The 15,683-nt window shown below is 35.5% G+C and overlaps 1 protein-coding gene across 1 annotated transcript; it reads left to right on the top strand.

Annotated features, from left to right (window-relative positions):
* Window positions 1–2,337: 2,337 nt before the first annotated feature.
* LOC120279384 lies at window positions 2,338–3,000 on the top strand. Its single transcript, XM_039286316.1, has one exon. It carries the CDS (start codon window positions 2,379–2,381, stop codon window positions 2,646–2,648), a length of 270 nt encoding a protein of 89 aa, XP_039142250.1. The 5' UTR covers window positions 2,338–2,378; the 3' UTR covers window positions 2,649–3,000.
* Window positions 3,001–15,683: the final 12,683 nt, after the last annotated feature.

Here is a 15,683-nt window from a genome sequence, read left to right as displayed (position 1 = left end):
TTTTTTTTTAATTTAAAAATTTAAACAAGTTTGTAAATATTATACATTCATGATCATCTCCTCCCAATAGAAGAGTGATAATTCTTTTTTTCAATAGTGAAAAATTGAAATATTAATTTATAATAATTAAAAATTATAATTTGTCCATATTTATAAAAAGAAAGAGCAGATAAAATTGTGAGATACTTTACATAATAAAAGTTATAATATATTAAGATTTTTATTTTTATTAAAGAGATGGAACTTCAATTTTTTTATGTGGAAGAAAATCAAGATATTTCACTATAATTAGAATGACAACGCACAAATAGAAGCTTTTTTTTTTCACTAAGATTGTACTACTTTCCTCTTTTACTCTTAAACTCTCATTAAAATGAATAATTATTTAAATATAAAAAAATAAAAAAATTTATATAGTTTAAAGACCAAATTTAATATATTTGTGAAGTTTAAGAAAAGAAAAACATTTATTAACTTTTGGCTATATTTATATTATAGAATTTTTCACTGGTATTCACTTTGATGATATAATATTCCCATTTAGACCACCCATTTAATAAAATAAAGTGAAAATTATATATCAATTATATAACTCTTATATGTTATATATAATACTCGAAATTAATATGATTTTAAATGTTATACCTAAATTAAAAAATTTTATGATAATCAAATTAAAAATAATTTTTTGTTCTAGTTTTTTCCCACGAATATGAATAAGTCACATCAATAATATTTGTGTTTTTCTTTTATGTGACCTGCAGTTCGAACCTGTCTCTTTGATAAGGATTCAAGCACCTTACGTATGAGACTAATATTTTTTTATCCGCACAATATTTTTGAACATTACAAAAATAATAATAATAATAATAATAATAATAATAGCTTGGCCAAACAATGAGTACCTTTATGATAGTGTTACAATCAAGAGCAAGAGGATTTGGAAAGCTGTCTCTCTCAAAGTCATAAGCATCAGCACAATAGTATTATTTTATTATATCTTTTTTAATTATTTATTTATTGGTTCGACTTTTTGCATGAAAGCCTAAAAACATGCACCTCCAACTCTTGCTTCTTTAGCCTTTGGATGGTCATACTTGTCAAGTGAGCATTTGTTTTGTTTCTTTTGATGATTTCCCCATCTTATCACTAACAATAGTTTGTTAGCTAGTGACTTAGATTGAGTTTGATGAGATGTTTTATCTAAATTTTTATTTTTTTTTTGAATAAGTATTTTTTTTTTTTCATGTTATTGATCTGAGTTTTTTTAGAATTGACTCTGAATCAATTTGGACCAAAATACTAAAAATTTATAAAAAAAAACCTCTCTAGTATATGTTTTTTATATACAAATCATTTACATAACATCCAAATCTCTATCATTTATAACAGCAAATTTAATTTATTTTCTAATATTTTTATTTTTTTAAAAATATAATCAATTCCAACTTAGAATGAAATTTTCCAAATTGGTATCTCCAATTCATTTAAAGTATTGAATTATAAATGAATTGGAGACATCAAAGAATCTACAATTTTAGGCAACCTTCCAACATGATCACTCACATTTAGTGTTGTCCCCACTCCCATTCTAATGCGCATCATTTTCCACCTCCATGAACTTCTCTTTACTTCACCTTTTATGTGTTTTTACATATATACCCTTGCGAATCTCCAAATAACTCCCACATCCTTATACAAATATATAATTCCATTTATATCCTTAAAGCACACAAATTTTTACATTTATACTACTACTATGGTTGATATTCTCATCATAAACCATTTTAAAACTAACAAAAATTTCTGAAATATTTGAGATATTATATATTTATACCATATCCAATATTTAAATAACAATTTTGCTTTAACCTTTTCTATTTAGTTATATCACAGTACATAATAATAACGATTAAATATGATTATTATTTGCGTCAATTTTTACTAATTATAAATTAATACACACAGAACGTATTAAGACGCTCAATTCTTTAACCCACTTTAGTGTCAATCAAGATAAATGATCTCTAATAATGATTATTTCTCAGGTAACACTAATATTTACTGTTTTAATTATTGTTCCACCTTATATTAGTCTACTTCCAGTATGGTGAATCAGGGATCTTATCTTGTAGTGTTTTTTTGCACTTTAGTCTCTTTGTTTTGTAAGTGTTTTATTTTATTTTATTTTAATAAAGTTGTGATTTATGGATTTTTATAAAAAAAAAATAAACATGTAAATATAAATTTGTCACAAGGGTATGAATGTAATTAAGCTATTTTAACAAGTTCTCTCCCTATATAATCTTATAAAAGAAAAGTAAATTAAAAGTCCCCCTCCTCCTTCCACCTCCGAAGCTTTATCTGATTGATCTCTCATGGAGAAGAGCAGGTCAATGCCACAGTATACATCCTCCTTCTCCGGCCGGTTCGGTTATGAAGATGGCAGCAATATTAATGGATACAGCTTCAATGGACCAAACGGGAAGCAAGATGGCTTCACAAGCTCTAGTGACCCTGAGCTGAAGAGAAAGAGGAGAGTGGCCTCATATAACTTGTTCACAATGGAAGGGAAGCTTAAGTCATCAGTGAGAAGTAGCTTCAAGTGGATAAAGAACAAGCTCACTGATGTACGCTATGGAGTTTGAAGACATGGAGACTTGTTTGATGAAAGAGTACTTTAAATGAATAAAAAGGTTTGGCAATTACTAGTGTGTGTGTATATATATATACATATATATATGTTTTTGCATGGTTTTTAAGTGGGGGGGTTTTATTTATTTAGAAGGTTTTGCATGCATGGTTGTATGTTTTACTTGGTTTGGGATTTTGAACTGTTGGTGTTGCAAGTTAGTGCTTTTCTTTTCTGGTTTGTTTCATGGGCATGTTTAATTTTATGAAAGATCAAATCAAGAAGAGAGAGAGAGAGTTGCATATGAACTTAATATTTTTTGGAACATGTAACTTCTTGTATGTTTTATGAAAGGGATTTTTATTGAATATTTTGATTGCTTTGAATTAAAAATGTTATTTTTAGAAATTTAATTTTTCACTCTAATTTTTAAGAGGAAAATTCTTTTTCAGTGCTGTAAATTCATCATAGTACTGTACATATCTTGTCAGTTTTGAGCTCAGCTTGATTAAAACTTGAGTTGGACTAAAAATTTTGAGCTCCAAACAAAAATTAATTTCAAAGCTATTCACGTCATATATATATATATATATATATATATTTATGAATATGAGCAAATCACATCATAGGCATGTACTTAATCTGAGGAGTTAATATCTTTAATCTATTTGAGGTTGGAACTCAATTTTTTGATAGAGATATGAGCATGTTATGTTCAAGATTTAGTCCCAATAAACTAGAAGATCATTTGTCATATTAAATTTTTTATATTTATATAATAAATAAATTAGTATAATTAATATAATTTATTTTTAGAAACAAAAATTAACATACAATTGGCCATTCTATTTTTAAACTAAATTGAGCGAGATTTAAATTCTCGAAATAAATCAATTTGATTTTAACTTTGATCTAAATTAGCCAAGATTAAAATTCTCAAAAATAAAATTTTCAATTTCAAATAATTTTTTTTAATGCTGATTTTGAGCTCAAAGATGAATTAAACTTACTCAATTGTTTTATTATTATTATTATTATTATTATTACAAAAGAAGTACTCAATTGTGAAGGAGACTCTGGCCTAATCCAAACAACTTAATTTCAAGCGAAAGTCAAGTTTGGCCCACTCCAATCAAGCTTAGCTGGTCTACAGCCTCTAAAACTTTGATAAATTCCAATAGTGTAACTGCAGTGATTTCTTCCTTTGAATTTACTCATTCACCAAAATAATCTTAGCTTGAGGCTATTATTGAATTGGTTGGATTTGATGTGGAAGTTAAGGTTTGTGGATCATTATCTAGGAAAGGCGTGTAGAATCAAGGCAGTTGCTATGATGATCTTGTGGGGGCTTATTTGGAATGAAAAGAATGGCAGATATTTGAAGTTGGAATGAAAAGAATGGCATAATATTTGAAGGCAGAACTAGTTTTGAGTTTGTGATTTGGGGTATATTTTTATGTTTTTTTTCTTTTGGACAATAATTCCAAACCAGGAAGGTTGAGCAGGGTGGCATTCATAGTTGGTAGGGGGTTACTTCAAAGATATGAAGAGCTAGTTAATTAATGTGTTGTTTGGAGTGGCCCAATTAATGTGGTTGATATTCTGTTTCTTTATTTTTATTTTTATTTTTTTAAGTATCAATCCTACAAATCTCTAAGAAAATTATGGGTTTGTTTCCTAAAATGACACCATCAAAATTAGAAGTACATCACATTATAGTGTTTGTTTGGTGATAGTTTGGTGAAAGTAAATTGTTAACAAAGTCCCACTTTATTCTTTACTTCAACAATGTGTAGGATTTCCATAATTTTTTTTTATAAAAATAAATAAATCACATTTCATTAAAAAAAAAACCAATAAAGAAAATTAACAATAGAAAGTTTGTTCCCTGGGCCATCATGAGAGCACTAGCCTTGTGGATGTGTGCCCTTTGGAGCAGTGAGATCACCCTCTCTAGTATTGTGAAGTTTTTTAACCGCTTCCTTCAAATTTGCTTTTAATCCCTCCTGAATTGCAAGACTGTATGTAAGAAGTACGTGATTGATTGCGCAAATGATAGAGTGCAAAGACAATATTGTAACACATGCAACAACTGTTGGCCTAAAACCATCTCCTCCAAATCAATCAACCCAAAACTAATGGTCTCTTAATCCATAGATAACAAATCAATGACTCATCAAACCATCAACTTATAGCCCTTGGTTATTGAGAATAGGTGGGCTGATTGCTCTCTATAAATATGAGAAGCTTATTCTCATTCTTACACACAACCAAAAGTGAGAGTGAGAGTGAGAGTGAGAGTAAGAAAAATAAGAGAGAAGAGAAAGAAGAAAAGTGAGGAAGTATGGAAAAAATATTTTGAGAGTTAGTTTATTCTCCCAGTATAAGAGAGAATACTGGTTTTCTCATTGTTATTAGAGAATTGTAACTCCTGGTTTTCTCACTTAGTAATTTCTTCTATCCTTACCGTGGTTTTTACCCTAATTATTTAGGGGTTTTCCACGTAACATCTTTGTGTTCTTTATTTTTCAGTATTATTTTCATTTATTTTGCTACTGTATTGCTCTATTCGGTTCTATATTTTACAATAAGTGGTATCAGAGCTAGATCTTGGTGTAATATATCTACTTATCGTATGCTCTGTGGTTGCCACTATTAGTGGATCCTCCACATCAGAAAATAAGTTGGATAATTATTCACCTTTTGAAAGACTGATTACTGCTCTTGCAACAATTTCTAATAGAAGCAATGGCGGTGAAATATGAGATTGAAAAATTCAGTAGGAGTAATTTCTCACTTTGGAAGCTGAAGATAAAAGCAATCCTGAGGAAGGACAACTGCTTGGCGGCCATCACCGAAAGACCAGCTGAGATCAAAGATGATAAGTGGAATGAGATGGACAGGAACGCCGTTGCTGATCTTCATTTCGCACTTGCTAATGGAGTTCTATCAAGCATAGCGGAGAAGAAGACGACGAAGGAGATCTGGGATCACCTCACTAAGTTATACGAGGCAAAGTCACTCCACAACAAAATTTTCCTTAAAAGGAGATTCTATACTTTGCGTATGGCAGAATCTACTTCAGTGACGGGGCACATGAATACACTGAACACTCTATTTTCCCAACTCACATCATTGGGACATACAATAAAGTTAAGTGAACGTGCAGAAATTCTACTCCAAAGTCTACCAGATTGGTATGATCAACTCATCATCAACTTAACAAATAATATCCCCACGGACATTCTAGTTTTTGACAATATTGCAGCTGCTGTTTTGGAGGAAGAGAGTCGCCGCAAGAACAAGGAAGATAAGCTAGCAAGTTCACAACAAGCGGAGGCTTTGATGGTGATGAGAGGAAGACCAACAAAACGTGAATCTAGTGGGAGTTACAACCGTGGTAGATCAAAGTCGAGGAGTAAGAAGACTTTCAAGTGCTACCATTGTGGCAAGAAAGGTCACTTGAAGAAGGATTGTTGAAGTCTAAATAAAAAGGATTCCAATCCTCAAGGGAATGTTGCAAACACTTCAGATGATGGAGAAGCCATGGTGTGTGAAGCAGCAACTACATCAAGTAAAAGATTTACTGATGTATGGCTTCTTGATTTAGTAGCCACTTTTCACATGATCACCCGAAGAGAATGGTTCCATCAGTATGAACCTATCTCTGGGGGATCTGTATACAGCTGTAACGATCAAGCTTTGAAGATCGTTGGCATTGGCACTATCAAACTGAAGATGTACGATGGCACGTTTTGTACCATACAAGAAGTCCGACATGTGGAGGGCCTCAAGAAGAATTTGTTGTCTATAGGACAATTTGATGATCTTGGTTGCAAAATTGAAGTTCAAAACAAGATCATGAAGATAATTCAAGAGCGCTTGTATGCATGAAGGGAGAAAAGATAGCTGCAAATCTATACATGCTGAAGGGAGAAACTTTGCAAGAAGGAGAAGCTTCAGTTGCCACAAGTAGTCTAAGTGAAAGATGCACAATGACTTGGCATAGGAAACTTGGACACATGCCATAGCAAGGAATGAAGATTCTTGCAGAGATGAATCTACTTCAAGGTCTCACAAAGGTAACACTACCGTTTTGTGAACATTGCATTGTAAGCAAGCAGCATCGACTCAAGTTCAACACATCTAATTCTAGAAGCAAAGCAATTCTAGAATTGGTTCACTCAGATGTGTGGCAAGCACCAGTTACATCCTTGGGAGGAGCAAATTACTTTGTATATTTTATTGATGACTATTCCAGGAGATGTTGGGTGTACCCTATCAAGAGGAAGGCTGATGTGTTTCAAGTCTTCAAATTTTACAAAGCGTGGGTGAAACTTGAATCTGGCAAGAAGATGAAGTGCTTGAGGACTGATAATGGAGGAGAATACACTAGTAAAGAATTTGATGAATTTTGCAAGCAAGAAGGCATCAAAAGGCAGTTCACTACAGCATACACTCCTCAACAAAATGGAGTGGCAGAGCGGATGAACAGGACTCTGTTGGAAAAAACAAGAGCCATGATGGGAGCTGGAAGCTTAGACAAGAAGTTCAGGCGTATGCACCAAAGACCACCGTTATGTGGTGAATCGGGCCCCATCAACTGCAATCGAGTTGAAGACACCGATGGAGATGTGGACTGGCAAGCCAGTTGATTATTCAAACCTTCATATATGTGGAAGTCATGTATATGCAATGTACAATACCCTAATAAACTATAAAACTGGATCCAAAATCCAGAAAATGTATGTTCTTAGGATATGCTGATGGTGTTAAGGGGTACCTCCTGTGGGATCCCACTGCCCATAAGGTTGTAATCAGCAGGGATGTTATCTTTATAGAAGATAAAGAACAAGAGCAAGTAGATGGTGAAAGCACTTCAAAAGAAAGCACAGAGACTACAACAATACAGGTAGAAAAAGAAGCTGAAGCTACACCAGAGCATGAGATGCAAGAGTCAGCTGAATTTGAAGTTCCAGAAGTTCGGCGGTCAACTCGTACAAGAAAGGCACCAAGTTGGCATTCTGATTATATTATGGAGGGTAATATTGCGATCGCCTTCTAATCGAGAATGGAGAGCCGAAAGAACTCTTCAAGAAGCACTCGATCAGCTCGGATGCATCTCGATGGATGGCAAAGAATGGAAGAAGAAATTGAAGCTCTTTCATAAAAATAGGACATGGGAACCGTGTCGCTACCACAAGGGTGAAAACCCATTGCCAACAAATGGGTCTACAAGATCAAGCGCAATAGTGATGATCAAGTAGATCGTTATCGTGCTAGATTGGTGGTGAAAGGATATGCTCAGAAGGAAGGTATTGACTTCAATGAAATATTTTCACCTGTGGTTCGACTTACAACAGTCCGAGTAGTCCTGGCAATGTGTGCTACATTTGACTTGCAGCTTGAGCAGTTAGATGTCAAAACTGCATTTCTTCATGGAGATCTTAAAGAAAAAATTTACATGCTCCAACCAGAAGGTTTTGAAGAAAAAGGTAAAGAGAACTTGGTTTGCAGGTTAAACAAATCTCTGTACGGTCTAAAGCAGGAGCCAAGATGTTGGTACAAGAGATTTGATTCCTTCATCATGAGCCTTGGATACAGGAGATTCAATACAGACCCTTGTGCATATGTCAAGAGGTTTGAAGAAGAAGATTTTGTCTTCTTGTTGCTATATGTTGACGACATGTTGGTAGGAGGCCCCAACAAAGATCGTACCAAGGAGTTGAAGGCACAATTGGCTAGGGAATTTGAAATGAAGGACTTGGGACCGGTAAACAAGATTCTAGGGATGCAAATTCACCAAGACAGAAATAATAGGCAGAGTTGGCTTTCTCAGAAGACTTATCTGAAGAAGATCTTGCGGCGGTTCAATATGCAAGACTGTAAGCCAATTTCAACCCCACTTCCTGTTAATTTCAAGTTATCCTCAAGTATGTGTCCTAGCAGTGAAGAAGAGATGATGGAGATGTCTCGAGTACGGTATGCATCAGCGGTAGGAAACCTAATGTTCGCCATGATCTGTACAAGACCAGACATTGCACATGCAGTGGGAGTGGTAAGTCGGTACATGGCGAATCCTGGTCGAGAGCATTGGAGTGTTGTTAAGAGGATTCTCAGATATGTAAAGGGAACTTCATATGTTGCATTATGTTATGGGGATCCGACTTTCATCGTCGATGGATATGTTGATGCCGATTATGCAGTGATCTTGATAAAAGCAAATCCACTACTGGATATGTGTTCACACTAGCAGGAGGAGCTGTGAGTTGGGTTTCAAAACTACAGTTAGTCGTGGCTACGTCAACGACAGAAGTAGAGTATTTGGCAGCTACACAAGCCAGTAAAGAAGCAGTGCGGTTGAAGATGGTGTTGGAAGAACTCGGGCACAAAGAAGAGAACATCACTCTATATTGTGACAACCAGAGTGCATTACATCTTGCAAGGAATCCAGCATTTTATTCAAAGACAAAACATATCAGAGTTTAGTACCACTTCGTTCGTGAGAAAGTGGAAGAAGGTACAGTGGACATGCAAAAGATCCATACCAAGGACAACCTAACAGACTTTATGACAAAAGCAATCAACACTGACCGATTCATATGGTGTCGATCCTCTTGTGGTCTGACAGAGACGTAAGCAACATCGAATGGCAAGATAGGAAGAATGGTGTGAAGATCTGATTGTTTTTCAATCAAATCTTCAAGTGGGAGAATTGTTGGCCTAAAACCATCTACTCCAAATCAATCAACCCAAAACTAATGGCCTCTTAATCCATGGATGACATATCAATGGCTCATCAAACCATCAACTTATAGCCCTTGGTTATTGAGAATAGGTGGGCTGGTTGCTCTCTATAAATATGAGAAGCTTATTCTTATTCTTACACACAACCAAAAGTGAGAGTGAGAGTGAGAGTAAGAAAAATAAGAGAGAAGAGAAAGAAGAAAAGTAAGGAAGTATGGAAAAAATATTTTGAGAGTTAGTTTATTCTCCTAGTATAAGAGAGAATACTGGTTTTCTCCTTGTTATTAGAGAGTTTGTAACTCCTGGAATTTTTCCACTTAATAATTTTTTTATCTTTGCCCGTGGTTTTTACCCTAATTATTTAGGGGTTTTCCACGTAACATCTTTGTGTTTTTTATTTTTCAGCATTATTTTCATTTATTTTACTACTGTATTGCTCTATTCGGTCCTATATTTTATAACAACAACTTGTTTGTTGCATTCCAACCAAATGAACCAACAAATAGCCTGAATTAGTAGACCTCAAGACCATGTATTGTTATTGCTCTTGCATCTCCAAGTGGATCAAATGAATCAACAACTTGTTAAGTATTTTTCCCTAAAAGTAAAGAAAAGAAAAGAAAAGAACTCAAGTTACATATACTGTCATCATGTTAACGTAAATTCTCCGAATATAAAGAAAACATAGACATATTGACGACAATTCATTACTAGATATACCCTAAAAGGAAAAGAAAAAATTAGAATATTTATGAGTCAAAAATGAAGAATAGAATTGATAAATATAGTAACAAATAATCAAACTGGCTATCTATTTAATCTAAATTGTGTTGTGCTGAAATTGTTTGAAACCCGAAACAACAGAAGAAGATAACATTGAAAGAGTATTTGTGCACCCTCTGTGAGGTGTCCAGCCCTGTTTGAAGCTCTAAGATGGATGTATAACTCAATATTGAGTTTGTGCAGGAATTACTGTAGCAACGGGGAATGCAAAGAATGAGTCAGAAAACCTCACGGGCTCCATGCGGCCCGCATGGAGACCGTGAGGCTCACTGGAATTTTCGATTTCAGCGATCTTGTAGCGGTGCATCGTAGCAATGTTACTGTAGCAGTGAGAGAATTTCTGAGAATGGCTGTAAACCTCACGGGCTCCATGCGACCCGCATGGAGACCGTATGGCTACTGTAGCATCCCGAATGAGTTACTTAACTCTTCATTCTCTCTTCAATGAAAAAGGTATTCTTGAGGTTTCTTGAGAGAAAAAGAAAGGGAGAGAGGGCTACGGGCTAGGGCTTCAACATCCATCAAAGGGGAAGCCTTGAAGACATCATAGAGCTTCGGATCCGAGCTTGTGAGCTCAAAGAAGAAGAAGTGAAGGTATAATTGTACTCTTCTTCTTCATTCTTGTAAACCTAAGCTAGGGGTTGCAAGAAGGTGGGAAGGTTGCTAGGGCAAGTTGTTTATCATCTTGTTGTGTGTTCTTATTTGCTCAAGAGAGGCTTATTGTATGTTTGTATGCATTGATTAGCCGGATTAAGCTAGGTTGTAGCTTAAGGGAGAAGAAGAACACTGTAGCACTTCCCATACCAATTGAACACTCTAAGTCCTTGTGGTTTCTCTTTGTAGTGAGGAGTTTTCCCACAAGGATTCTTCCTGAAAAATGATGTACATTGGTTTTTGAATGAGAATTGTGTATTTGCTTGTCGTTTGATCCAAAGGGGTGAATAGTGTTGACTGCCAGGTTTTGTCCGCTGTGTGTTGTATACCCCGGACTCCCCAACACCCTCCAAGGCAAATTATTAGAAAAATTAACTACCTAGTTATTCATAATTGGATTGAAAATAAAACTTAAGCACTTAATTATATAAAACAAAATTATTCAAGCTAATAAAATTAAAGAATCTTTTGGAGAATACATCATGTAGATCAGAGTATTCAAGAGACCTTCTTCTATAGTAATACAACAACAGAGACTTCTATGAGCTTGGAATCTCTACCGAAATTATTTACGAGTCAGATTTCATAGAAGCCCAATATCACATGGAGTTGAAATCTTCAAAACATAAATGAAAGTATTCATTTGTAGAGGTGGCAATGAGTCGATTAACTAGGCTTAACCTGAGCCTACAGTGTAGTGCCCTCGAGCTGGGTTGACCCGTTAGATCCTATGTGTCACGGGTCACTTTAAGGTGATCCGGATCCTGCTTGATCGGGCCATCATCCAAATTAGTAGGGTTGATCAAAACTTGCTAATTCACGGGCAGATAATGAATTTCTTTTTAAAAAATATTTATTATTATTAAATTTTTAAAAATTGTTTGTTGACTCTAACGATGAGGGATTAAATTTGGATGAATAAAGAATCATGCAAATGCTCTGTCCAACCACATTGCTTTGTTTTGAGTATTAAAAACAAATAAATAAAAGCAAAACCATGAGCTGGGTTTTTTTAAAAAAATAAAATAAAAATAAGAATAATTTAAAATAATTCCTAATAAACAAATGAATTTTTTTAAAAAAACTCAAAATAATTTAAATAAAAAAATAAACAACTTGCACTTAATTCCATTTCTAATCAGATTAAGTTACCTACTTATTTGTTTAAGTGTAAAAATAATGTGAGTTTGGTAACATATTCTTTTGTGTATGAAAATAATGAAAACTCACATAGTTCTGTAAAATTAAAAGAAATTAAACAATGCTAAGGAATTTCAATATATATATATATATATAGCAAAGAAAATAAGTAATATATCACTAAATATAAAATTAATAAAATTAAACAAGGATAAAGAAATATAACAAATAAAACTCACATAGTTCTGTAAAATTTAAAAAAATTAAACAATGCTAAGAAATATAAAGAAAAATAACTAAATTTAAAATTAATAACAAATATTTTATTTGCTATATATAATTGATCAGAGGTTGGATAAGTTTTGAGTTTAGACTAAAGGGAAAGTATACTGTTTTTTAGAAGCTTGGAGTGTCCCAATTAAAGGGTTAGGATTTGATTAATATAGGCGTATAATAAAACGAAGTAGTGTATATCTAAATTGAGAAAATTAAAAAAAATTATTTTTTTTACTATTTATAATATTTTTAAAGTTGAATTCAACACCTCTTAATTTTATTTTTTTATTATATCATTATTTAGTGCTTGCAATGAATGTCTGCTCATACGCTATAACAGACATAAAACACATAAAAATATTTTTTTATAATTAATAAAAAAAATCATACAAACTATTTACTAATGTTGAAGTTTATATCTATGTCAATAAAAATTGATAAAAAATTATATATATATATATATAAACCCTCTCAACCTGTCGGGTTGGCGAGCCCACACCGGTGGCCTGATTTGTGTGGGCCAATAGACCCAATTCATCAGGTCAAGTTTAAACAACCTCAACCCGTAATTGGACCCGCTGGAATGTGAATAATAACAGTGGCCTGCCAGAGCCCGTCGGGTCATCACAAGCTGATAGAGACATATCATATTGAAACGTGTCCAAGTAAACTAAAGTTTTTCAGCACATGCATCAATATCCTTCTCATTTTGTAATAAAACTGTACTATGAAATTTCAGCTTTTATGGACAACATGGCAGCTGCACTAAAAGGTTGCTGAGCTTGCAAGTTCAGCAATCATTGCTCACAATTTTTTTAATATTTTATTTTATCTTTCGTCTTTGCTTATAATTTTGTACCCATGTTTTTTTTTTATAATTTTTTAAAATGATAAATACAAAAAAATCCAACTATAAATAGGAAATACTTAGGATATATCATATGAGTTTCAGGTTTTAAACTCAGATAATAGACAACAAAGTTCTTTTTCTTTTTAGGATATAGTAGATGTTTCATTTTTGTTCACAAAGATTATAAATGCCATCCCACGAAGAAGTGTCAAAGGACAAATAAGTACAGTAGTATATCAATTACGGTGGTTTAACGGTTAGGTGGAAAAAATTAATCAATTTTTCATTACAAAAACCTACAATTGTACAAGGTATATATAGATACACAGTTATATAAATATGGTAGCTATACAAATATAGATATACAGCTGTATACACAGCTGTATTCCCTAACACCCCCACCCCCCACAAACTCACGGGGGATCAAACATCGAGAGTTTGGACAAGAGAAAATCATGTTGTGCTCGTGTTCGAGATTTAGTAACATGATCCGCAGTCGACGCTCGGAAAGAAACAAACCGGGAACCGAATGCCTTTGTCTGATCGATCACGCAAGAAGAAAGCATCAACACCAATATGCTTGGAGAGAGAATGTTTGACAGGATTCAAAGTGATCTGAATGGCACCCGGTGTTGTCACAATGTAAAGGAGTAGGAGCATGCGAGACAACACCAAGATCATGCAAAAGCCAACGCAACCAAACAATCTTCTCAGCAGTAGTAGCTATAGCGCGAAGCTCTGCTTCAGTGTTAGGCCGAGAAACGCCAGTTTGCTTCTTGGACTTCCAAGCAATGAGAGAAGAGCCCAAGAACAAACAGAAGCCAGTAACAGAACGACGATCAGACGGATCACTAGCCCAAATAGCATCAGAATAAGAACGAAGCTCCAGAGAACTGTGTTGATAGAAGAGAAGGCCTCGAGACAAAGTCGCCCGAAGATAGCATAAAAGCCTCAAAAGATGGGCATAGTGAACAGAAGTAGGTGCACTAACAAACTGACTCAAAACATGCACAGCATAAGCAATGTCTGGACGAGTGAGGGTAAGATAGACCAGATTCCCAACCAAGTGACGATAGCGTGTCGGATCAAATAAGGGAGTCCCCTCATCAGCACGCAACTGAAGATGTAGCTCCATAGGATTGGTCACAACACAAGAGTTAGAGAGAGCTGACCGTGCGACGATATCAGATGTGTAACGCTGTTGCGACAACTGAAAACCAGTGGAAGTAGAAGTGACCTCAATGCCCAAAAAATAGCTCAATCAACCAAGATCAGTCATCTGGAAATGTTGCTGGAGGTGATGCTTGACAAAATCCACATGAGCAGGATCATTACCAGTGATGATCATATCATCCACATAAAGCAACAACAAAGTCTGACCATGAGAGGAAGAGTGCACAAACAAAGCGGGATCATGTGGACTAGGCTGAAAACTAGCAATAACCACAGCAGAACTGAAACGCTCAAACCAGTCCCGAGAAGCCTGTTTGAGACCATAGAGAGCCTTCCGAAGGCGATAGACCAAACCAGAAGGAGAAGAAAAACCAGGGGAAGGAAGCATGTAAACCTCCTGTTGAAGATCCCCGTGAAGAAAAGCATTCTTCACATAAAGCTGAAAGAGGGACCATCGTCGAACAACAGCTACAACAATGAGAGTTCGAATGGTAGTCATATAAGCTACGGGAGCAAAAGTCTCATCATAATCTCGTCTCTACTCCTGCTGAAAACCACGAGCCACAAGGCGAGCCTTGTACCGCTCTATAGAACTGTCAGAGCGAGTCTTGACTTTATAGACCCACTTGCATGTAATAGGAACAGCACCGGGAGGAAGGGGAACCAAATCCCATGTAGAGGTGCGCTCGAGCGCCTCCAACTCAACAGACATAGCAGCTTGCCACCTGTATTTTTGACGCACTGGGTAAGAAGATGGCTCGGAGGGCCATTGAGAGAGAAATAGGTAGGTCAAGAAGTCGAGAGGCAAGATTAAAGGCGATCGTGGGGATGACGATCACAAAGAGGATAGCAACGTGCAGGGGGATCATCCACAGGGAACACATCATAGGAAGCCGTTGGCGCCGGGGGTGACTGCTTGAGAAGAGGAGGAGCGGGAATAGAAACCTTGACAGGAGGGTCAGCAGTCAATGGTGAAACAGATGGAGGAGAGGATGGATGAGATACAGGTGGAGGTGGGGACAGAAGAGGTGGTGAGGACATAATGAGAAACTGAACATCGGACGATGTAGTAGAGGAGTGAGAAGAAGAGGAAGGGGAAGGGACAAAGAAAGGATGATCCTCAACAAAGGAGACATCACGCGAGATACGGAGGCGACGTGTAACAGGATCATAACACCGATAGCCTTTGTGCTCAGGACTATAACCAAGGAAGACACAAGGAACAGACTGAGCAGAAAGTTTAGTCCGCTCTCGAGGCATAAGGAGGACATAACACAAACAACCAAACACACGAAGATGAAAATAACGGGGTGGGCTGGAAAAAAGACATTCCCCTGGACTACAACCCTAAAGATAGGAAGAGGGTTGAAGATTGATGAGATAAACAGCAGTAGAGACGGCCTCAGCCCAAAAGTGAGGGGGAACATG

The sequence above is a fragment of the Dioscorea cayenensis genome, chromosome 16, assembly GCF_009730915.1.
Source record: "Dioscorea cayenensis subsp. rotundata cultivar TDr96_F1 chromosome 16, TDr96_F1_v2_PseudoChromosome.rev07_lg8_w22 25.fasta, whole genome shotgun sequence".
Lineage (NCBI taxonomy): Eukaryota > Viridiplantae > Streptophyta > Magnoliopsida > Dioscoreales > Dioscoreaceae > Dioscorea > Dioscorea cayenensis.
This window is presented reverse-complemented; position numbering and strand designations above follow the sequence as displayed.

Excerpts from the sequence above, each read along its gene's own strand:
- LOC120279384 (XM_039286316.1), top strand. The coding sequence starts at position 2,379 with ATGGAGAAGAGCAGGTCAATGCCACAGTATACATCCTCCTTCTCCGGC.